The 24,297-nt window shown below is 48.6% G+C and overlaps 1 protein-coding gene across 9 annotated transcripts in view; it reads right to left on the bottom strand.

Annotated features, from left to right (window-relative positions):
- Positions 1-24,297, bottom strand: part of RBFOX3 (RNA binding fox-1 homolog 3) — a 3,087,537-nt gene that overhangs the window by 58,761 nt on the left and 3,004,479 nt on the right. For 8 of the 9 annotated variants that reach the window (XM_069655212.1, XM_069655215.1, XM_069655213.1 and 5 more), the window contains 4 exons: positions 18,499-18,552; positions 16,498-16,590; positions 14,283-14,343; positions 3,838-3,891 (listed from right to left, as the gene is read on the bottom strand). In XM_069655212.1, coding sequence (XP_069511313.1) covers positions 3,838-3,891; positions 14,283-14,343; positions 16,498-16,590; positions 18,499-18,552 — 262 coding nt within the window. The remainder of the gene's footprint in view (positions 1-3,837; positions 3,892-14,282; positions 14,344-16,497; positions 16,591-18,498; positions 18,553-24,297) is intronic. The other variant, XM_069655211.1, reaches the window with a different exon arrangement.

The raw sequence follows: 24,297 nt of genomic DNA, 5'->3' as shown, positions 1-24,297 counted from the left end.
TCCACTGGAACGTCTATCCTTCCATTTAGAAAAAGACCGGTAGCACCCACTCCTTTAAATCTGCACTTAGGTGCCTTCTTCTAAGCCTAGAAGCAGCTGTTGTAACTCCCAAGGTCACAAGTCCCCTTCTATGACAATCCTGTGCCTGTCACCACTGTATTTGGGAAGGTCCACATACCCAGTCCCCCCCAGACTACTGTCTGTCATTTGACTGGGAAACCTAACCACAACAATCCAATCACTTACTGATATTCCCTCTAAGGTGCTACAGGACTACCCCTTATACTGTGGTTTCTATTGTAAGGGTTTCTGGGCGAAACACATTGGGCCTCATTACGAGTCAGGCGGAATGGGTTAACGGGGTCCACTAATGGATGCGGACCTGTTATTCCCATTCCGCCTCATTACGAGGTCCCCTCGCGGGACCCGGTAAGGACGCCTGGTAAAACTAGGCGTCCTTACCGGGTCCCGCGAGGGGACCAGGGAGCTAACAACGGGCCGGTCATAATCGGCCTGTTGTTAGCTCCCTGCACCCATTCCCATTGAGCCCTATGGGGGATCGAATGGGAATGGGGACGGTCCGGGCCGGGTTCCCTGAGGGAGGAATTACCGGGCCCTCCTAACTCGGAATCGCCCGGTAATTCCCCATTCAGGGAACCCAGACCTGGACCCCGTTTTAGAGGCACCCATGCCGCCAATGGCGGCATGGCTACCGCCAAAGCCGTAATGAGGCCCATTGTTCTCTCAATGAACAAAACAAATACAAAATCCTCCAGGAGGGAATTCCCCTTGATGCTCCTGTTCCAGGGACCATCATTGGAGATGCCAGAGCTCTTTGCTAGCGCAGAATCTGGAGGGAGCCCTCCCCACAGGGATGAGGAGCTCCTTTGCAACAGGAAACGTCATTGAATTGGAAGAAGTTTCTAGCAATTCACAAGGTCCTCACGGCATTTTGCAAACACATTACAAACAGATCTATTTTAGTTCGGACAGATAACCAAGGTTCCGCAATAGTCATATCCCTGGCAGACCTATGGGTGTGGAGGTTCTTTTGTGCCAAAGCGAATCTGTTAGCTTTGCCAAAAGTCCCCTTCCGGGTCTCGGAGAGCTCAACAGATTCGTCATCGAAGCGTGCCTCTCTGTGAAGGATATTTTCCATATTGCCAAGACCGCAGGGTTCTGGATGTTGGATCTAGTTGCCTCCTGAGAGAGTGTCCTGGTTCTGCCTTTCCATCAAAGTCACAGGAACAGCAGGACTGGAGGATATGTGCGCTCTTTTTCATTGCCAAGGGGCCTCCTGTAAGCCGCTCATCTTTTTTCCTGATTACCAGAGTTCTAGAAAGATTCATGATGGAGAGTGCAGTTTCGAGTCACAAGGCCCCAGTTGGGACAGCAGGCCTCGTTTCTGGTTCTGAAGAGTATTTTGCCTAGACAGAGATTAAGTCTGGATTTGGTTCCTTTTCTTCCCAAATCCCTGTTTCTGTCAGATCAGATGTTATCCCAGCTCAAGTTGTTGGCTCATAGGTTGAAAGGAAAGAGGTCCACATGTTAATACTGTCTGAGAAAGTGACTATGACAGTTCAACAGTCTGGGGGATGGACTACTCACAAGGCCACATTCATCACTGATATTCCAACATTGCCGGTGTGTGGTTACAGCGATTCATGCCCTGCACTGTGAGTCTGCTGGGCTTATAGGTTGAAAGGAAAGAGGTCCACATGTTAGTACTGTCTGAGAAAGTGACTATGACAGTTCAACAGTCCGGGGGATGGACTACTCATGAGGCCACATTCATCACTGATATTCCAACATTGCCGGTGTGTGGTTACAGCGATTCATGCCCTGCACTGTAAGTCTGCTGGGCTTATAGGTTGAAAGGAAAGAGGTCCACATGTTAGTACTGTCTGAGAAAGTGACTATGACAGTTCAACAGTCCGGGGGATGGACTACTCATGAGGCCACATTCATCACTGATATTCCAACATTGCCGGTGTGTGTTTACACCGATTCATGCCCTGCACTGTGAGTCTCCTTGGCTTCTGGACGTTGCGTTAGGAGCAGGATGTAGTATTGGCAACCTTGGAACTTCATTGGGTAGTACTTAGCGATTTTTTCTCATCAGCTTTTGTAAACAGTTTTGTAGGGTTTCAATCTGTTAATTCCTCCTTGGGATCAACCACTTGCTTTGAAGGCTCATCAGAGTCTCCCACAGGCCCTCTTCAGGAGGTGGAATTCTATTGACTACAAGTTCGAGAGTTTAAAAAAGAAACACAGGACTGAATGAACATCTTGGGAATGACATGGTGAAATTGTCATGCATGTCATGGGTGCCAGCAATGCCTATGTGAACATAAACTAGTGTTTCCGAGCATATGAAGGCGCTGATATTGGACTGGGTGAACAACCGACTACACAGGAGAGGACGCAAGCAAAACAACAAAATTGAGCCTCACATCTTGGGAGCCCACAACCTCACTCTTGCAGGTTTACATTTGTGTTGGTATGGAATCCTTGAGGCTCCAGCAGGAGCTTATGTTTCTGCCCAAATACTCTGTGTGACTGTAAATGAACTGGCGTAGCACCTCCCCGTTGAGGGCAGTTATTGTGTTGATGTCGCCCCCCTCATCAAAACTTGCCCACACATGTGTGAGACGAGTGCTCCCCTTTATCTGCAACGCAGTCGTGTACTCCTTTCGAGCACAGCGAGTCTCGGAGTGGGCGTAAGTGAGGCGTGTCCCTCATTTTTTGTAAATGGGTGCTTGGTATTGTGAGTGTTGTTAACCAGTAATTATCTTGGCAGCTGATAATACCAGCTCGCAGTAGACTGATTGATTGCCAGGTGCTGCACTTTGATCGGTTTGAAATGATGTAAATGAACCTGGGTTTGCAGAACACGGCACCATGGAAGCTCTCGGCTGGGAAGGGAGTCAACTCAGGACGTATAATCCATGCACTCCCTGCACTGGTAAAGGAATACGAGGCACGAACATTCGGGCGGGAGAGTTCGATGGAGCGTATAGGACCATTATCCCTAAAGTAACCCACAATGCCATATATGTGAGGGCTACAGCCTTCAGGAACCCAGGAACAATATACATGGATAGATTCAGTTAAGTAAATCAATATATGCAGTGCTTTAAGTGGGCCCGGGCCAGCCAGAGCCGGGCCCTGGCAGTTCCCAAAAGGTGGCCCTGCCGGGGCCCACCGGTCCCACCACAACATTGACGGGACACATTATCCTGCCTCAGCTGTGACGGGAGATGCGCCTGCCATTTTTGAGTCAGTCAAGCTGACAAAAGTGCCAGCCAGCCACAGGTGTAAATAAAAGGGACTGCAGTCCCTGTTTATTTCGATCCTCCGAGGGAGGGGGCATGGGGCGGGGCTGAGGAGGTCGTGTGCAATGAGCAGTCGGCATGGGAGATGGAATCCTGCAAACTGGAAGGATTCATAGCTACACCAGCGAGTATTGCCCCTAAGCTCCCAGGATTCTATCATCTTTCGATTCCAGATGCTAAAAGATGTTACTTATTATAATAATAATACTAATATGTTATCCCAGAAGATGATGGAAATTGCTCAGTTAATTTGATACATTAGTTTTAATACATACTGTTAATACAGGCAGTCGACAAGTGAATCACACAGACTACAGCTACACTGTGCACACATGTACACCCAAACAAATAGACATACGTGAAGATATATACGCATATCAATAATAATGTCGTTTCTTAAATAGCGCTTCATGCCAGATTCCTTCAGCTTCTAATCCCGGAAATAACAGGTGTTATTTTTACCCAACTAAGTGGTCTTGCAGTCAGGAAGTGGCTGTTTTACCTGCATAGAATTCTGGGCCGTACACTGCACTGACCACTGGGTTCAACTTCCAGCCTGGAAGAAAAGGAGGGAACAGGAAACAATTAGAAAGAGGGAGCGAGAGAGACAGAAATAGAGGAAGAGAGACAGATAACAAAAAAGGGGGAGAGAAAGAGATAGGGCAGAGAGAGAAAGGAAGAGCACGCACGAGATAACTAAAGTGGAGGGGGAGTACGAAGCAGAGAAAGTGCAAAGAGAATTGGAGTGAGGGGAAACGTGAGAGGGAGGGGCAGGGAGAGAGGAATGAAGAGTTAGTGAGAGATAACTAAAGTAGAGGGAGGGATAGAGTCAGAGAAACTAGGCAAAGAGGATTATAGAGAGAGGGAACGTGAGAGGGATGGGCAGGAAGAGAGAGAGCAATGAAGAGTTGGTGAGAGATAACTAAAGTAGAGGGAGGGATAGAGGCAGAGAAACTAGACAAGGAGAATTAGAGAGAGGGAGAATGTGAGAGGGAGGGGCTGGGAGAGAGAGAGCAATGAAGAGTTAGTGAGAGATAACAGAAGTAGAGAGAGGGATAGAGTCAGATAAACTAGGCAAAGAGGATTATAGAGAGAGGGAACGTGAGAGGGATGGGCAGGAAGAGAGAGAGCAATGAAGAGTTAGTGAGAGATAACTAAAGTAGAGGGAGGGATAGAGTCAGAGAAACTAGGCAAAGAGGATTATAGAGAGAGGGAACGTGAGAGGGATGGGCAGGAAGAGAGAGAGCAATGAAGAGTTAGTGAGAGATAACTAAAGTAGAGGGAGGGATAGAGTCAGAGAAACTAGGCAAAGAGGATTATAGAGAGAGGGAACGTGAGAGGGATGGGCAGGAAGAGAGAGAGCAATGAAGAGTTAGTGAGAGATAACTAAAGTAGAGGGAGGGATAGAGGCAGAGAAACTAGGCAAAGAGGATTATAGAGAGAGGGAACGTGAGAGGGATGGGCAGGAAGAGAGAGAGCAATGAAGAGTTAGTGAGAGATAACTAAAGTAGAGGGAGGGATAGAGGCAGAGAAACTAGGCAACGAGAATTAGAGAGAGGGAGAATGTGAGAGGGAGGGGCTGGGAGAGAGAGAGCAATGAAGAGTTAGTGAGAGATAACTAAAGTAGAGAGAGGGATAGAGTCAGATAAACTAGGCAAAGAGGATTATAGAGAGAGGGAACGTGAGAGGGATGGGCAGGAAGAGAGAGAGCAATGAAGAGTTAGTGAGAGATAACTAAAGTAGAGGGAGGGATAGAGTCAGAGAAACTAGGCAAAGAGGATTATAGAGAGAGGGAACGTGAGAGGGATGGGCAGGAAGAGAGAGAGCAATGAAGAGTTAGTGAGAGATAACTAAAGTAGAGGGAAGGATAGAGGCAGAGAAACTAGGCAAAGATAATTAGAGAGAGGGAAAGAATGAAGGGAAAAGAGAGAGAGAGAGAGAGAGAGAGAGAGAGAGAGAGAGAGAAGGAGAGAGAGAGAGAGAGAGAGAGAGAGCGTAAAGAGATGGTTGGAGAGAAACTCCAAAAGTCCACAAAGTAAGAAAACAATATCCTTCATTTTTTTTAAATAATCGACATTTTGTGTAAAGCCATCATATTCTACATGTTCTATACAAAAGCTATTTTCAGATGAAACATTAAATGGCCTGCTTAAGTGCAAGTTGGGCAGGCTCTACGTATAGGCGATGCAGGCCTGTCCACATTATAGTGAGGAATGTTGGCAGTGCTCACAATAAAACTAGTTTGACCCAGCCACGGTGGCGGGAGAAGAAATGGGTTGTAACTGTGGCAAAAACGACAGGCACCATTACAGAACGGGCGGTATGAATGCCACGAGCAGTACATGTCATTTACCACCTGATTCAATGAAATTCTCATTATTGAAGATGAAAATATTTTCCCAAAGTTAAATCTATTCCTCTGGGTTACGACAGGCAGTAAATATCACTGGGGGAATTTATTGCCTGTGTTAAAAAAAATACAGCCAGCAAAATTCTCTTACCTCCAGTAACCCTCATAATGAAAGAAAATATAGTCAGACATTAACTGTATTTACCACCACAAATAACACAATCTTTTAGCTAGTATTAAAAAAGGTAGCCTCTATAAATAGCTGTTGTCGTCTAAGGAATGTTTTTTGTTGGAACAATAAACACACTTGCTACTGAAGGGATGGTTTGTGTCTTGGGGTAAGATGTCAGACACAGACATTAAAACATATTACTGGCCTTATTTTTACCACCTGTGGTAATTATTCATATCCCCCACCCCCCAATGGTACTTGCGTATCTGGTGGAAAAAAACACGTGTTCCATGGGCTGTTTTTGAACTACTGAGGTATTGTAACCCCACCCCCTCCTACCCCCGGTATCGTCATACTGGCAGCAGTAATATGTAATAGCAATTCTGCTGGTAGTATTGCCTGGAAGAGCAGTAACCTTGACGAAGCAGACATATACCACGTGTGTCTTTAGAGTACGACTTTCTACCTTTTGCCATCTCCTTTGCCTCCATCAATCCACATACTCACACCTTCTGAATGGGATCCTCAGCAGGGGTTGCCTACTTTAAATACATAGTCCCAGGCATGACAGGCCACTGCCCTTGGTACTGAGAGGCAGGAGCTGGCTCTAGTTTGTCACAGTGCATATCAAAGGATGTTGGGATTTTCCTGTCCTTTGTTAGTCCTGCGACCAGGCCTCCCGTGGACCTGCTTAAATTAACTCTGATTAGTATTCGAAGCTGCCACCAGCAGCTTACAAAGGGCAGGGTGGAGCCATGGAGCCTTTGTCAGTTAATTAGGCTGGACATGGCAGTCGGAAGGTTTTGCTCTCTCCCTTCTTAGATGCCTTGATGTACTCTTACCTGTCACATTCCAACTAAATATGACAGAGGGGAAGGCACCTGTAGGCTGTGTCCGCCCAGAGTACACGGGTCTATGTGTATGTTGTGCAGTGAGCATAGGAAAATGTGTGCAGATTAGCCCCACACATTTTCCAGAGATTGATCTACCATCATTAAATTTTATTTAAAATTTCAAAAAAGCCCAGGCGAGCACACACCCACCGTGCAGATGGTCGAATTACTCACACCTTGGTAATCCATAAGGAATTTGTTTTATGGGTTCCTGCAGAGAAGGTGGGCCTGCACTTGGGGTGGTTCCGAAACCATTGGGGAGGAGACAAGTGGAAGAGTGACTAGGCCCTTAGTGAGATTTAGATGAGCTCCCACAATGTTCCATACAGTGCACAGGGCTAGATGTAAGGCAGTTTCCTTGAAGTACTATTTGGTAACGTGGACCAAGCTCCAAGGCTTACACTGTGGGAACTTGTCTGGCGGAAAACAACCACAAATTAAAAAACCTGTACCAAACCAAGTTTTTCAAAAGTGTACCAAAAATAATTTGAAAGGGCAGATAAATTAACTAAAAGCACATGCTAATGTAGGGTATCAAACACATTCCATTTGTTAAATAATGGTGCAACATTCTTTGGCCAACAGTAGTTTTTTCAATGGATTTTTTGCAGCAGAAACCCATAGAAAAAACTAATCAACATATATGTGGGGGTGGAGGTTGGGTAAGGGTATAAAAGCGGTTTGAGGGCATTGGGGTGGGGTCAACAACATAGGGAAACTGGGACTATGGCGCCCCCCAAATAAAAATAAATATATATTTCGATGAGTTTTAACATGTCCACAACGATTTCACTCAAAAAAGTGAAAATAAATTAAATAAGGAGCACATACCAAATATACTGGTGCATTCTTGCTTTTCTATGCACCTAAATAGGTCCGACCGACTATGTTCCATTTTCAATGCATTTTGTGTTTGTTAGTTACGGTCTATATGTTTCTGCATGAGTTAAGTCATAGTATGTCGCTGAACAAGCTGTTAGACAGGTCGAGTATGGTTTTCTAGCTAAGTGAACTTGTATAACCTTAGAAGACCAACCTCAAGTTGCCAACTTATTTGATAGTGTAGATTGGGGAGATGCCATATTAACCATCTGGCTCATCCCTTGGAGGCCTCGAACCCCTCACCAGAGAGAGGCCAGGTGGCAAGGAGTATTGTAACTTATCCTGGCTTCGAATGTCTGACCATCTGGGCCCTGAATGCCACGGCACGACCTTGAACGCTCGAGTCTCATGAGGGCATGGAAGTCTGATCACAGACATTGTGTGCACCTGGTAGATTATCATAAATAACACAGGGGGAATGGAATGAGATATGATAACATAACATGGGGCATTCTGGGAAGGGGCGCGTGCAAATGGACCAGCAAGCCACACTGCTTTGCACACAGAGAGATAGACATGTCCATGACATTTTGAGATGCCATTTCACATTAGTGGTTGACTGGAGGAGTGGGAATGTTAGGTCTGCACTCTTATCCACTTTTGATTATAGCTGATTTGCCTGTTATAATACCACACCCAGGGGGCAGACTCGGGCAAATAGTGTTTGGTGAAAAGAAGTAAAACGAATGGAACACTTCCAAGTGCCCACCAGAAGGCCTTGCCGTAGACGCCAGGCTCTTCACACAGGCTGGGTGGGTGGTAGTGAGAGGGGGGGTGTAGGAGGGCGGGGGTTAGCAGCATGCTGACTGACTGCACCGTTTACATTTAATGTTTTCACTTCAATGCTGGGTGACAAAGGATCTCATTCAAAAATGGTAATGCCCAGAAAAGGCGGTTCCAAATTCTGGGAAAGGAAACATACATTCTTAGATCTGTAGATGGTTTACATGTTGGTCTGTCAGCAAGGCTAGAATATCTAACACTGCACCTGCAGCCAGCTAAGGACAAAGTTAGAAGCCACACATGTCAGATTTCGGGAGCTCTTGCCGGTGCCTTTTGATACAAAGTGTGGGCCACCCGGCCACTGCTACATAGAATGCATAGTCCACTGTCCCAACTGGACTACAGCTCCGAGTACTCAGTTCTGAGTGACTGGGAGCTTTCGCTGAATCCCAGATCACTTTTCATGGTTCAGACATTTTATTGAGTCCCCTGGATCACCCCAAAATTGGGGAGCCAAAGGGGTGTGGACCTAGCTATTAGTGAGTCTGATGTTGACAGGAGAAGTATCATGTCTTGGGGCGTAGACAGGGAAGGCCTGTCATCTGGTTCTTTCCTTCCTGCCTTGGCTGAGTTCAGGTTTGCACATGTCCTTACTTCTGGTGGATTGTAGGCCTCTGGAGATGCTGAGTTTCTCAGTGAGGTAGCTTGGGGAATTCAGGGTGACAGCCTTGTAGATGATGCACCAGGATTTGAAGATATGGGCCTGCAGTGTGAGCCAGTGCAGTTTGATGTGGGCTGGGGTGAGGTGATCGAATTTGTGGGGCCTTTTGATGAGTAATGCTGCAGCATGCAGGATTCATCTTAGGGGTGCAATGGCAGTCACCAGAAGGGTTTGGAAAATGGCATTGCCACCATCCAGGTGGGAGAGGACCCAGGCTTGGACAGCAGATCTGAAGCTATTTTCTGTAATGAAGGGTGGAAGAAAAAATTGGTACCATACTTTTTGTGTCTTCCTTGCTACGTGCTGTTTGAAGGAGAGATATCTGTCAATGTTGAACCCAAGGGATTTGGCACAGGTGGCTAGCTCAGGTGTGACACCCTCAAGGTGCATAGCAGAGAGTTAGGTCCGGATGTAAGGGTGTTCAGGGTTGTTGGTCAGCAGTAGGCATTCAGTCTTGGAGGTGTTGAGTTTCAGGTAAGCACTGGACATCCTTGACTGGATCAACGTGAGGCAGGCCTTGAGCCTGCAGTTGTCTTCGATGGAGGATATCCTGATGTGGAGCTACATGTTATCTGCGTATTGGATGTTGTGTGGAGCGAGGAGGGGTCTGAGTTGCTCCATGTAAAGACTGAAGATCACAGGAAGGGGATGGATCCTTGTGGGACTTCACAAGTGATAAGTAGAGTTAGTGAAAAGGCAGAATCCATTCATACAAACTGGTGTCGATTAGAAAGGTAGGATTTGAACCAGTTGAGGATCATCTTGCTGGTCTCTATGTGGTGATGTAGATTGCCAGTGAGGGTCTGTTGTTCTACTGCGTCAAATGCTGGTACAATGTAAAGGAGGGAAGGATGGCCATCATCGAGGATTTTAAGGGCATCATTGATCACTTAGCTGTTTCTGTGCTGAATCTGGGCCTGAAGTTAGGTTGGTTGGACTGAAGGAGGTTGTTGACTTCGATGTGTTGGAGGAGTTGCATGGCTACTGCTTTATTAAGGATCTTACCTATGAAGGTCAGATGGGAGGTGGCGGATGGTTGCTGAGGTTGTCAGGGTCCAGCATTGGTTTCTTGAGAAGCAGGAGGATTTGTCCGGGTTGAGGATCAAGGGGCAGGTGTTTCGAGTTAGGGAGCTGTTGATGATTGCCATGAAGGGGAGGAGTTCTTCAGTCAGAAGGGTCTTCATTAAGGAGGCGAGTAGGATGTCATCCACCCACAATGTGGCCTTGAGGGATGCAAGGGTGGCGGTGAAGTATTCCATAGTGAGCATCTTGAAAGCTTTACTTTACAAAATAATACACATTTGTGCTCTGTACATTGGTCATATAGCAAATGTGGCTTTCGTGTTTGTTAATTTTCAAGCCCTCTTCTCATTTGTTAGGGATCAATTCCCCAAATGGGCTTGGATCTACATTTATCTGCTGAAAGTTGGATAGGGGCTAAGTAACTGGCTTGCCACTAACTTTTAGAATTAAGAGGCCACAATCACAATCAATTCTAATGGTTGGATAAAAAGTAACAATATATTACCATCAAAACCTCCATTTTGTAAAAGGACAATTCATCATTACGAGTTTAATAGGGCAATTTAGGAGCGCTATAAAATTACACGTGTGCCTTTTGGTACCACTCAGTTAAGTATCTTGTCAATTTTCACATTGTGAGGGTTATAGTAAATGTATGTGTGTGTTTAAAAATAAGAGATTCAGTGTAGTTGATATAGGCATTGCTAACACCAGAGCTGACCCATCCAACCTGTGTAATTCTGAAGTGCAAGACCGATATGCATACTTTCACAGAGGTGCACGGGATGTGAGGAACTAAATCAAGTTCTCAGTCCTGAGGTGAAGGTAACAATAAGGGTTCAGAACAGCAAGCACAAATAGGGTGGAGCTAAGGAAGGGGGAGTGCTGCATAGGGAGCAGTCAGGATATAAAGACAATAGTCCCTTACCCGCATAATGTAACTACTAGAGTTGTGAACAGCTTCATCAATATCGCCTATGCCATGCACTTCAGGATCCCCTTAGAAGTCAATATAACCTATGCCATGCACTTCAGGATCCCCTCAGAAGTCGATATCACCTCTGCCATGCACTTCAGGATCCCCTCAGAAGTCGATATCGCTTATGCCATGCACTTCAACATCCCCTCAGAAGTCGATATCACCTCTGTCATGCACTTCAGGATCCCCTCAGAAGTCGATATCACCTATGCCATGCACTTCAACATCCCCTCAGAAGTCGATATTGTTACATGTTTGAAAAAAGGGGTGCAATTATGGATTTGGAAATAGGGGCCTGCAGGGAGAGGGAGGCAGGTTACCGGTAGTCCCAATGGTTGTGGTGACGGCAGCTACTAAGTGTACCACCCACATTCTGACACACACAAACAGAGTCCTGACAGCATGGGGGGGAGACATAACCGGACAGAAGGGCAAGAATTAAAATGGATTTTGGAAGTACGGGTGACTGTGTAGTGTGCAGCTTGAATGGGAAGTGAAAGAAATGCCAGTGGAAGGGGTAGTGTCAGGCAAATGCATGTCAGAGATTGTCGAAACACAAAATGATACTTTCAGGGCATGTGCACCAGAGAAGGACATTGACAGGCCCACATATAAAGAAGGAGGTCAGTGGCAGCATGACTTAATAGTGTTTGGGAGGGAAAGAGCACAGTATGGGGAATTGCAATTGGTGGTGTTGGCTCTAGGAAGAAAGAAGATAACTGCATCTGAGCGAGAGTGGCCCATGACGCCTGTCAATGACCTATAGCCACACCTAATGGCATCCATAGAAGATAAGGAGTGGCATGTGGCAGAGGGCCCATAGCTTGAAGTGACAAAGATTATCCTACAGAAGAACAAGGAGGATCAAAGGAAATGGGAGTGGCTCCTGGCTGATCGGAACAGGGAGGATGAACAAACTATGCAACATATCAATGCCGAGAAAGAGCAAGACAGTGTGTATCGGTGCCCGACAGAGACGGCCTGGTGGCCCATGGCAAAAGAAAGCTGGAAAGAGCATGTGGACATTTGTGTGACGTGTTGGAAGAAAAAACAGAACGATGAGCTAAAGAAGGTGTAGTTCAAGCAGATGGATGTGAAAGGCACACAGTGGGAAGACTGGCTGTCGTTTGTTCTCCATGGCCTACAAGTGTGAGAGTGGACAGCGACCAGGTATTCATCATGCAAAATGCTATTTGGGAGAAATATGACAAGCACGGATAAGTTGTTGCTGACAGTGACTGTGGGTGCACCGAGGGACTGGGAGGTACTAGAGGCTGACTATATACTGCAAAGTAAGAGAAAAATGTACTTTGACTTGGACAGTGCACACAAACATGACAGACACATGAAGGGCGTGCTTCTGGATGTTAGAGTGACAGAGATGCTCAGAGCTAGAAAGGGCGGGACACATAGTTATGACTGTTTTTGTTGTTTTGGATGCACCCTGGATAATGGGTGAGGAGGTGGGGGTGTTTATGCAATACAGTACAGTGAATGAATGGCTTTAGATGAGTTAAGACAAACATTAGTTGTCTTGTTTTGATCATGTTTTTTTATTTTTTGCTTCCTTGTTGGGTATGTATATATCAGAACAGTTTTATTGCAGTGTGCTTTGCGTAGAAGTAATGCAAGGTTTTGGACAGCTATTATTATAGTGGTTCATAGATAAATGGGTTATTGACATACATCAGATGCAAAGGGACTGGCTTACAGACTTGCCTAAGAGACTGGCCTAACAGCTGAACACTCATGCCAACCGATGCCGCAGAGCAGAGCACAGTTGAGCTGTGGAAGGCTGTGATGCCTCAGACTGCCGGGCATGAAGAGCCCCTCCTGGAAATGTATACAGTGACGACGCTGCTCGCTCAAATGCCAAGGCTGTCAGAGCCTGCCTCGCAGAAACAGCCTGCAGTTGCAAAATGTACTTTCCTCCTCCTGTTCTGCGAAATGACCTGTTTGTTATCATACGAGCATTATATGTGCTGGTTTATAGGTGGAGAATAGATTTAGCTACTCGTTTGTACATAATGATGAGCCGGGCCACGGAGGGGCAGAGCAGGGAGAACCCTCCCATGCATTGGTGCGTGTTTGCATTACAGCCCATTTCTCTCTACTTCTGGTCTCCTGTGTATTGTTTGTGTCCGAGTTCCTGGACTGCCTGAGATGTCGTGGGGGAGCTGGATGAGCAGTGGTATGTGGGGAGCAGGACAAGCATGTAACAGATATCACCTAAGCCTTCCACTTCAACATCCCCTCAGAAGTCCTAACAATGCATGACATTTTTGGGGTAATTTTATCATAAAGTCTAATTTCATGCAGGGCACTGCCAACGCTAGCACTAATGCACTTTCTTCCTTGCAGGGCAGAGTGGAAAACTGAAGAGTAAAACCCGGCAAAGCCACCTTTAGTGTTCGGGTTTTACTCTCCGTTTTGTTACAAAAAAGGAAACACTGCCTACAAATGACACTTTTCAGATAGCGTGTGCTGATGGATTCCTATGGAATCCGCCTGCTCCTAAGCAGGTGCCAAACTGAGGAATCCACTTGCTTTATGCTTTCATGAAAATCTCGCCCAAGCGCAAAACTAAGTGTACACCCAAGACAGAGGCAGAAAGCACAGCAGAGATACAAACCTTGCATGATGCCACTTATGGGCAAATTTATTTTTACATTTATAGCACCGCACGAAGTCCTGAGGCTTCAAGGCGCTAGTTACAGTTACAGTAGTGTACAATGTGTACGAGACAATGACACAGAAAAACATAAGGGTGTTTGTCAAGAAATACCCCCCTAGATAGGTCAAATGAAGAAATGTTGAGAGTGTGGGTGCAAGTTAGGTATACAAGGGGAACAGTAGCATGGCGCATTACATTAAAAACATTAGGGTGTTTGAGGAGACATAAGACATGAAAATAGCTTGGAAGGGGAAGTGATAAGTACAAGCATTACACCTTGCTTTGAAGCCTTTATTGTCTGCTCCAAGGATTTGAAAACGACACCCTTTATGGGAATATTTAAACCACGAGCAGATGTATCTTTTGATAACAATGGGCGAGAAAACATTGGTGGACCTTTCATTGTAACGCAATAGGATCATGCGCTCTGTGGGAGACAGAGCAGCCCGCCAGAACCTGCGGCTTCTTCAAGCGGTAAAGGTCCCCTTTTAAGGGGGCCAAGCTGGTGGGCGGGCACTGGGGTGGCTTACCGTTTGTGTAGGGGTTTACTGCTTTCTTATTGGTCATCACTCGGGCAGTTGCATTGTTCACCTGAAACGAGATGGAAGTTTAGGATGACGGTGTTAAAATTTGGCATTAAGAACGTATGGTAAGGTGCCCACTTTCACACTACGACTGCGCACTTGACACCGGAGAGATTTGGCAGCAGGCTAGTACGTCTGGATGGCCGGCAGGGCTGGCTAAAAGACAATCCCCTGTCAGATATAAGCCCTGAACATCAGATTATCACTGCCTCGTGCCCTACCACCGTTCCAGAGCCTTCAACCTGTTGGGCATTTCTGGCATGCATTATGCAGAGTTACAAGTCAGAACACCTCCTGGGCTGACATGTACAGCATGCTCACCACAACACATGACTGATGAGGAAGGGAACTGCATGCATGCATAGGATGTGGGCCGTGCATGGCGGAGCCGGCCTGCCACCAGCCTTCGACGGTGCAACAGGTGCCCACCTCTCTCCAGCCTTCTACTGTGCAACTGGCGCCCGCCTGCCTCCAGCCTTCTATTTAAGAAATATCCAGCCTTCTATTTAAGAAATAAGCCCCGAGCAGGGGGTGGGCTTTACCACTTCAAGTAATGCCCCGGGATCCAAAGTTGCAGGCACGAGTGAAGCGAGGGGCTTATTGTTATTAGTACCCCAGCCGGTACTAAAAGCATTTTTTTCTGTTCTGAAATGTTCCAGTGTTACGGAACAGAAAAAAAAAAAAGTTTAAAAAATGGCAGCCGGTGAAGGGAAAACAAAGTCAGTTTTTCCATTTCTATTCCGGCCATTGGAAATAGATTTAAAAAAGTAAACAAACAAAATGGCCACCATGGGAAGGCGGACCCATCTCCCTTTCCATGACGGTCATACAAAAAAAAGGAAAAGATGTAAACAAAAACTATGGCCGTCATAGAAAGGGGAAGGGACTATGTATAGTTCGTTCTTCCTTTCCAGGGCGGTGTGTCGCAGATCGGGAGCGGACGCACTCGAGACAGAAGTGTTTCCAGCGCGTCTGATCCTGAGGAGCAGCAAAAAACAGGTAAATGGAGGGAGGGGGGGGGACAGGTGGGAATTTGGTGGAGGGGACGGAGCACTTCCCCGCTGGAGGGGAATGGTCTGGTAATTCCCCCATTCCGAGCCTCCTTATTAGCTGAGGAGCCCTTCTCCCCCCACCCCCTGTCTGCCCGGTACTAATGTGCAACAGGGACCTGCCTGTCTCCAGACTTCTACTGTACAGGTTTGCTTCCACCTCTAACAATGCTCATCCTGTACCATTCAAGACAATCTTTGGCAAAGACAAGAATTTCGGCTTTTGTGAAAGCATGGGATAGGCATTTTCCAGGCAGTGCAACAATGGTACTACTTGGCCATAGGACAACAGCTGGAAAAGGCCCCGAGTACCTCGACAAATGATAGCATAGCATGCCAAATGACTAATACTTATACACAAGCCAAAACTGCTGGTTTGCCAATGCTTGTTTTGCACAGGACTTTACTGCAAGCACTAGATATAAGTCAAGGGGCTGATTTGTATTACACCTGTAACACTTTGACAGCTGCTGTTAAGCTATCCACTCTCAGAAGGTTGCTTAAAAATAGCACTTGCAGGCCCTAACAGCTCGACGTGTGATGTTGCCACGTGTTACAGCTAGCTCAAAGATGTCCCTTGAGGGTGTGTTTTGGGAATGAAGGGGCAGACAGTGGGTGGGTAAATAACAAAACAATACCGACAAGCTGTCCACCCCCACACATAGCCTTCCTACCTGTATTACAATTGAATAGTTTTGGAATATAGAAGGCGTTTAAGCACCGCCTAATTGACAAAACTAAAAAGGGTGCCCAAGTAAAGAGAACATTCTACAAAAAAGCCCCCCCCCCCAAACTAGCTTCCATAAACAGAGACCTAGACACAAGGGTGCCTTTGTTGGGCCTTCTCAGTGCCGGATTCCCCTTCCCCGGGTACTAAGGCGGGCAGACAGAGCAGGGCATGCAAATGACAGGCTGGCTGAGTATGGCACCGCACGGTGCAGGCAGACACCTGCAAATGGCGAAGAGGCAGGGTTCTGCATGTTGCAGGCAGGCTTCAGCCTGCATGTAGGTGGCAGGCAGTGCTCATAGAATGGAGGGGCACAGCACATGACAGGCAGGCATGATCCCGCCCGTGACAGGCAGACATGCACCAAGACTTATCTGAGCAGCACCTCAATTTTGCGTCCTTCCACGATGGTACCATTAAGCTTCTCACGGGCCCGGTCAGCATCCATGCTGGTTTCAAAAGTTACAAACCCAAAACCCTGTGAGAGGAAAAGGGGCGGGGCAGGGAAAGTGTGACAGAGAAAGAGTAAAGGGACACGGACAGAAGGAGGGACGTGTAAGGTAGCAAACAGTGAGACAGGGAAGAGGAAGGCAGGAGAAGGAGTGAAATAGGGGAATTAGGGATAGGCAACGAGGGAGCGGTAAGACGAGAGAGGGGAGTAGAGTGGGGAGAGAAAGGGAGAGTGCAGGACACAACAGCAGTCAGTGGTAAGTAAGGGTATATTATGCATTAGATACACGGGTCTGCAACCTTTGGTGCTCCAGGTGTTTCGGACTACAACTCCCATCATCCCCCGCCAGCATTGTCAATGAAAATGGATGATGGGAATTGTAGTCCAAAACATCTGGAGAGCCAACGGTTGCAGGCCCCCTGCTAGCAAAAGCAGAGGGGCGTTGCCCTACAGGGGGACATGCCAATGACTCTGTCCGGGAGGCACAGGCATCTCAAGGTTTCATCCTGTCCCCTCAGAGACGAGTCTCCCTCTGGGCAGCAGAAAACAAGGCGAAGAGGAAACAACACAGAAAGACACTAGCAAGATGGGGAGTCAGTAACACACAGTGGGGAGGAGTGCATGCCTCCCAGAGAACAGACACAGGGGGAAGCTTGGCAGTGAGGAGATAATGAATGAGAGGCTGGACCCATAGGGTCTGCCTCATGGCCCCAGCACAAGACTGGTGCCGAGAAAGAGTTTAGTAAGTCGAGAGCGGCCCCTGGGGTGAGGGGAAGTGAGGTGAGCCCCCACACAGAGTGGACAGGGTGAGAGGAACAGAGGCAGGTCTCCCAGGTATGGCCAGTATGGGCAAAGGAGAGGATTGAGGGACTTAAGGGGTGCAGAGGCAAATGAGAGGAACAGTGACATACCCTTCAGTGGGGAGGAGAGGGAGGTTTGGTGTGAAATCTGAATTACGAGGCAGGCTACTTCAGGGGGTAGGAGAGGGAGGCTTGGTGTAAAATGAGAGGTAAAGTGGCTGTCCTCTTAAGTGGGTAGGAGAGGGAAGCTTGGTTTACAATGAGAGGTAAAGCATCTACCCTCTTCAGTGGGTAGGAGAGGGTGGTTTGCTGTAAGATGGGAGGTACAGAGGCAGCCCTTCCAGTGGTTAGGAGAGGGAGGTTTGGTGTAAGATGAGAGGTACAGAGGCAGCCCCTCCAGTGGTTAGAAGAGGGAGGTTTGGTGTAAGATGAGAAGTACAGAGGCAAGCCAATCAGTGGGTATGGAGGTGAGTTACAGTGACAGCCGCTCCAGTGGGCAGAACAGAGCGAATCGTGGGCTAACCTGAGAACTTTAGAGAGTATTAGAGTCGAACTGTGGGCGCGAGGGACACACCGGTCTGCAGTGGGACAGAGACACCGCCAGTGTGACACATAGGGGGCTCAGTGGTGGTGGTGGGGGAGGGGGGTAGAGAGGGAACCCAGCGGGGAAGAGAGGGAGATCTTTGGAGCGGGATTGACGGGGGGATTCGTGGGGTAGCAGGATGTAGTCGGACATGGCCAGTATATTGTCTGCTCACACACCTTTCTTTACAGGATACTGCTTTTGGAACACATGCAAAACAGTACAATGGTGGCCCAAAACAGCCCCCTACCAGCCCCAGGGAGGAAACAGCCACACGTGGCAGTTATATCGCAGCCACGTGAAAGCAGTGGCAATACAATAACAGAGACGACCCCAAGCCAGGATTCCCATACAAGGACACAATGGCGCGCTGCACACACGGGCAGAGGCCGGCTTCCCTGGAGGGGGACTGGGTCCGGGCTCCATGCGGCCGCTCATGGCACCAGCAGCAGCCAGTGAGAGCTGCCCCGTCTCCCCACACACAGCGAGGGTTCACACCAGCCCTGGAGTCGCACTCGACCGCACACTCATGAGCACCCAGCCAGCACCTACCTTGGAACCTCGCTCGTTAAAGATGATCTCCACGTCCAGGATTTTCCCGAATTGCTGAGGGCCGAAAAACAGACAGATGCCGGCGTGTCAGTATTGCGTCATTAGTTTCTATTCTTGCCAAAGGAAGGGGTGCAGCGGGTGACGGCCCTGCACTCAAGATACACTGCGCCAGGTAACCCAGGGAGCCCCAGAAAGAACCACCCCAGCATGATCACTCCCAGATCAGCACACAGCCCAAGGGCAGTGTCTCTTTCCGAGGAAATTGCTTCTCTAGTGCCCGGGCAATAGGCACGTGTGAGAGCCCTTGTATGTGCATCTTGATATCAGCCTTAACAGGACAGGCCCTAGAGCCTCTGAGGACCTCTCGCTGTGTGCAAGGCATGTTCAGATGCATGGCTTTTAGACCTCCTATAGCATTAAAAAGTACATCAATCCTCATCGCCTTTTGGGGGTTGCATAAGTTCATGGCATCACTTGTGGTTACGGGATATTGTTCCTCAATTAAATGTTATAAGCTTGGAAGACTTTGGTAAGGCTTTGGAAAGATTCATTGACTCTCCTGTGGGTAGCGGGGACGTACACCAAGGCTGTGCCTGATGAATAGTGAAAGACTAGCATGAGTTGCATAACACACGTGAACGTCATAAAGGAGAATAATAATATAGCAAATGAAAAATAACAAAATCGAATGCAAAAACAAAAGTTCAATAAGCAAGGAAAGGGTTAAAGGGCTGGTGGGTGGGGAAAGGATAAATAATACTCAAACATTTCTTGCACTGCCCGGGGCGCTGCCTCCCATAAGGCCCACACTGTTGGGAAGCAACAGCATCCGACACAAGGGATACAGCAACAGGGGGCAAAATGTCTCCCTCTTCAGCCATGTTTTCTGTGCATTAAAATGGAGTGTTACCAGCGATTATTCTTACGGTGTAGCTCGCTAGGTATATTCTCACTCGATCATCAGAGACAGGGGTGGACTGGGAACTAAAAGAGGCCCTGGAAATAATTCTCAAAGTGACTCCATATTACACTTTTTGAAGAAGGCCATGAGAAAATGTGGTAATACCACACAAAAGAGGCCCAGGGTGCAGAGGCCTACTGGGAAATCTGCAGTGTTCCCTATAGGCCAGTCCATCCCTGATCAGAGAGACACAAATCAGTGTATATGGTCTAAGGTCAGTGCTTACATGTGTGTCAAACGCGTGGCGTGGCACTGTGCATGCAGAGGTAACGCATGGGTGAAATCACAGTAGGTTTAAAAATAAAATAGTCTTAGGGTGGCACGGGTGGAGTCTAGATTCCCCACAGCAAACCAATCCTGAAAACATTGAAAATTCATGAACCTTTGGGGTGTATAAGGGTTCAACGTTTGGATCATGTCCTCTAGGCTTGCTGGAAATGACATCTTCCCTACAGGCTCTCCTCCGCCCCCTACCACATCAGCAGTGCTGGGACTAGGACACACTGCTGAGTGATACTCTGCTGCACCACCACCACCACACAGACACCTAGGGCTGAGGGGCGATCTGTGGTGACTCTCTAGGAGCACTTCAGTGACCAAGAGAGGTGACGATAAGGGCGCACAGTCAAGATGTAGACCCCACTCCCAAACACCACCTTAATCGTCCACTACATCCTACTGCCCTCTCAGCCTCACGTTACCCATCCCTAAAACCTCTGCTAGCCCCGTGCCCTACCTATAACCGATCAATACATTGATGGAGTTCAGGAGTCAGTGTGCACACTTGGAGGGAACTTGACATGGCAGTGACTACACTGACACCATGGATGGCTTTGTTTAGTAAATCCCAGTCAGACTATACTCATGATCTCATTTGAAACCCATCATGAGTCAAGGTTCCTCATACGCAGCCACAGTGAGTATCCTGAACACCTGACTGGACTTCAGGATTGGGTGGGAGGGCGAGCCCGGCTCCTGAGTACAGAGGCAGGTGCGGAGGCGGGAGGTAATGGCTCATTATTGGGCCCGACTCAAGGCTCTCCTAATGAGCAGCAGAAAGGGACCTTTAATTGCTGTCTGCGAGAGCGAGATCACTTCATTAATACTAATCGCAGTCTGCCAGGGCCACACATCTGGGCTCACTGAGGAAGAGAGGGGGAAAGCAATGGGTGAAGGGGGGTGAAGCAGGTCCTCTCTGGGAACCCCCTCGTATCTCAGTGGCTGGTGTATCCCCCTCTCATGCCAGAGACTGGTGTACCCCCTCTTACCCAGGGAGGTGCTCTCTATGTGCCCCGCTCTCATCCCAGTGACAGGCGTATCCCGTTTCATCCCAGGCATCGTGGCCTCTGTAGCCCCACTCTCATCCCAGAGACTAGTGTATCCCACTCTCATGCCAGAGACTGGTGTATCCCACTCTCATCCCAGAGAGTAGTGTATCCCACTCTCATCCCAGAGAGTAGTGTATCCCACTCTCATCCCAGAGAGTAGTGTATCCCACTCTCATCCCAGAGACTAGTGTATCCCACTCTCACATCCCAGAGACTAGTGTATTCCACTCTCATCCCAGTGACTGGTGTATCCCAATCTCATCCCAGAGACTGGTGTATCCCACTCTCATGCCAGTGACTGGTGTATCCCACTCTCATCCCAGAGACTGGTGTATCCCACTCTCATCCCAGAGACTGGTGTATCGCCCTCTCATGCCAGTGACTGGTGTATCCCACTCTCATCCCAGTGACCGGTGTATCCCCCTCTTATCCCAGTGACTGGTGTATCCTCCTCTCACTGCAGGGAATATGGTCTCTGTGCCCCCCGCTCTCATGCCAGTGACTGGTGTATCCTGCTCTCATGCCAGAGACGGTTGCATCCCCTCTCATCCCAGTGACCGGTGTATCCCCCTCTTATCCCAGTGACTGGTGTATCCTCCTCTCACTGCAGGAAATATGGTCTCTGTGCCCCCCGCTCTCATGCCAGTGACTGGTGTATCCTGCTCTCATGCCAGAGACGGTTGCATCCCCTCTCATCCCAGTGACCGGTGTATCCCCCTCTCATCCCAGTGACTGGTGTATCCTCCTCTCATGATGCCAGTGACTGGTGTATCCCCCTCTCATGCCAGTGACTGGTGTATCCTCCTCTCATGCCAGTGACTGGTGTGTCCTCCTCTCATGCCAGTGACTGGTGTATCCTCCTCTCATGCCAGTGACTGGTGTATCGCCCTCTCATGCCAGTGACTGGTGTATCCCCCTCTCATGCCAGTGACTGGTGTATCCTCCTCTCATGCCAGTGACTGGTGTATCCCCCTCTCATGCCAGTGACTGGTGTGTCCTCCTCTCATGCCAGTGACTGGTGTATCCTCCTCTCATGCCAGTGACTGGTGTATCGCCCTCTCATGCCAGTGACTGGTGTATCCTCCTCTCATGCCAGTGACTGGTGTATCCTCCTCTCATGCCAGTGACTGGTGTATCCCCCTCTCATGCCAGTGACTGGTGTATCCTCGTGTATCCTCCTCTCATGACAGTGACTGGTGTATCCCCCTCTCATGCCAGTGACTGGTGTATCCTCCTCTCATGCCAGTGACTGGTGTATCCTCCTCTCATGCCAGTGACTGGTGTATCCCCCTCTCACTGCAGGGAATATGGTCTCTCTGTCCCCCGTTCTCATCCCAGAGACTGGTGTATCCCCCCTCTCATGCCAGTGACTGGTGTATCCCACTCTTATGCCAGTGAATGGTGTTTCCCCCCTCTCCTCTCAGTGACTGGTGCATCCCACTCTCATGCCAGTGACTGGTGTAGCCCCTTTTCATCCCAGGGATTGTCGTCTCTGTGTACCCCACTCTCATCTAAGTGACTGGTGTATCCCCCTCTCACTGCAGGAAATATAGTCTCTTTGTCCCACAGTCTCATCACAGTTACTGGTGTATCCCACACTCGTCCAAGGGATTGTGCTATCTGTGTACCCCATTCTTTTCCGAGTGACTAGGTTCCTTGTGTACCCTATTCTCATCTCAGTGTGTCAATCCTTGTGTACCCCACTCTCATCCCAGAGATTGAGTTCCCCTTGTACCCCACTCTCACCCCAGGGATTGTGATCCTTGTGCACCCCACTCTCATCCAAGTGAGTAATTCCTTGTGTACCCCAATCTCATCCCAGGGATTGTGCTCCTTCTGTACCCCACTCTCATCCCAGAGATTGTGATCCTTGTGCACACCACTCTCATCCAAAAGAGTGTGTTATTTGGGAGTGTGTTCCTTGTGTACCCCACTCTCATTCCAGTGACTGCATTCCTTGTGCACCCCACTCTCTTTCCTTGTGTACCCCACTCCCTTCCCATTGAGTCCTTTCTGTGTACCCCACTCTCATCCTAGGGATTGTGTTCTTTGTGTACTCCACTGGCATTCCTGTGACTGCGTTCCTTGTGTACCCCACTCTCATCCCAGTGAGTCATTCTTTGTGCACCCGACTCTCATCCCAGGGGTTGTGTTAATTGTCTACCCCAGTCTCATCCCAGTGATTGCATTCATTGTATACCCCATTCTCTTTACTTGTGTACCCCACTCTCATCCCAGGGATTGTGCTACTTGTGTACCCCCTGTCAACCCAGTGGGTTATTCCTTGTGCACCCCACTCTCATCCCAGGGGTTGCGTTCCTTGTGTACCCCCTCTCAACCCAGTAAGTTATTCCTTGTGTACCTCACTCTCATCCCAGTGAGCCATTCCTTGTGCACCCCACTCTCATCCCAGGGATTGTGTTCCTTGTGTACCCCACTCGCTTTCCTTGTGTACCCCACTCTCACCCCAGTGAGTTATTCCTTGTGTACCCACTCTCATCCCAGTGACTGCATTCCTTGTGTACCCCACTCTCTTTCCTTGTGTATCCCACTCTCATCCCAGGGAGTGTGTTCCTTGTGTACCCCACTATCACCCCAGGGAATGTGATCCCTGTTAATCCCACTCTCACCACATTGGCAATGGTGCCTCTGCAGCCCCCCACTTTCATCCTAGGTAGGGCGCTACCTCTGCGTCCCCAGGTACACCAATTGACCCTGTTCCACCGATCCCACTCGCACCCACCCCAGGGACTGTGCTTCCTGCATATCACGCCCCTCTGCAAGGGCCCGTGTTCTATGTGCATCACACACTCCTCTCCGCGGATGCACTTCCTGTAATCCATGTGCATTCCGTTCAACCTCTGCCTGTTGGAGCGGGTGGGGTACACCCGCCTGTCGGTGTCAGTGGGGTCCCGGGTCTCTGATGCTCCCTGTGTCCTATTAGTTAATGATATGCTCATTATTAGAGTCCTCTAAATGCTAATGTATTCCCAGGAAGCAGAGAGTGCGATGCCCTCCACAGCCTTCATTACCCTTTCCCACTGCACCTGCAGCGTCCACTTCCTGTTTCCTCCCTAACTCGCGCCATCAATGGAAATTGATGACGAGACGAAACCAAGTCCGGGGAAGGACTCCTCTCGTCCATGCAGACCTGTTGCCCCGTGTAGGTCTCCCAGGCGGGATGCATTTAGGGAGACGAGGAGTAGTAAGGAAGAAGGGGAGGGAAATGCAGGGGGACATCAAAGTGGGCGAAACCAGTCAGCGGAAAGGGTGGTGGTGCAGGGAATGTGTGGTGGGGAAGAAGGTGAAAGAACAGCCCTGCCAAGCGGTGGGTGGTGGCCTGTCCTTAGCGATCGGAAACGTTCCTTTACTTTACAGGCCCACATGGCCACCGTAGTTCAGTCTCGTTGCTTCCATCATTCATTAACCTTTGCTTCTACTAAGGCATCCTTCCTTCGTGTTGTTTCATCTCGTTCTATTGCTGATCTGCTCTTCGCCTCTAGGCCGTCC

The sequence above is a fragment of the Ambystoma mexicanum genome, chromosome 3q, assembly GCF_040938575.1.
Source record: "Ambystoma mexicanum isolate Mex_15411 chromosome 3q, UKY_AmexF1_1, whole genome shotgun sequence".
NCBI lineage: Eukaryota > Metazoa > Chordata > Amphibia > Caudata > Ambystomatidae > Ambystoma > Ambystoma mexicanum.
This window is presented reverse-complemented; position numbering and strand designations above follow the sequence as displayed.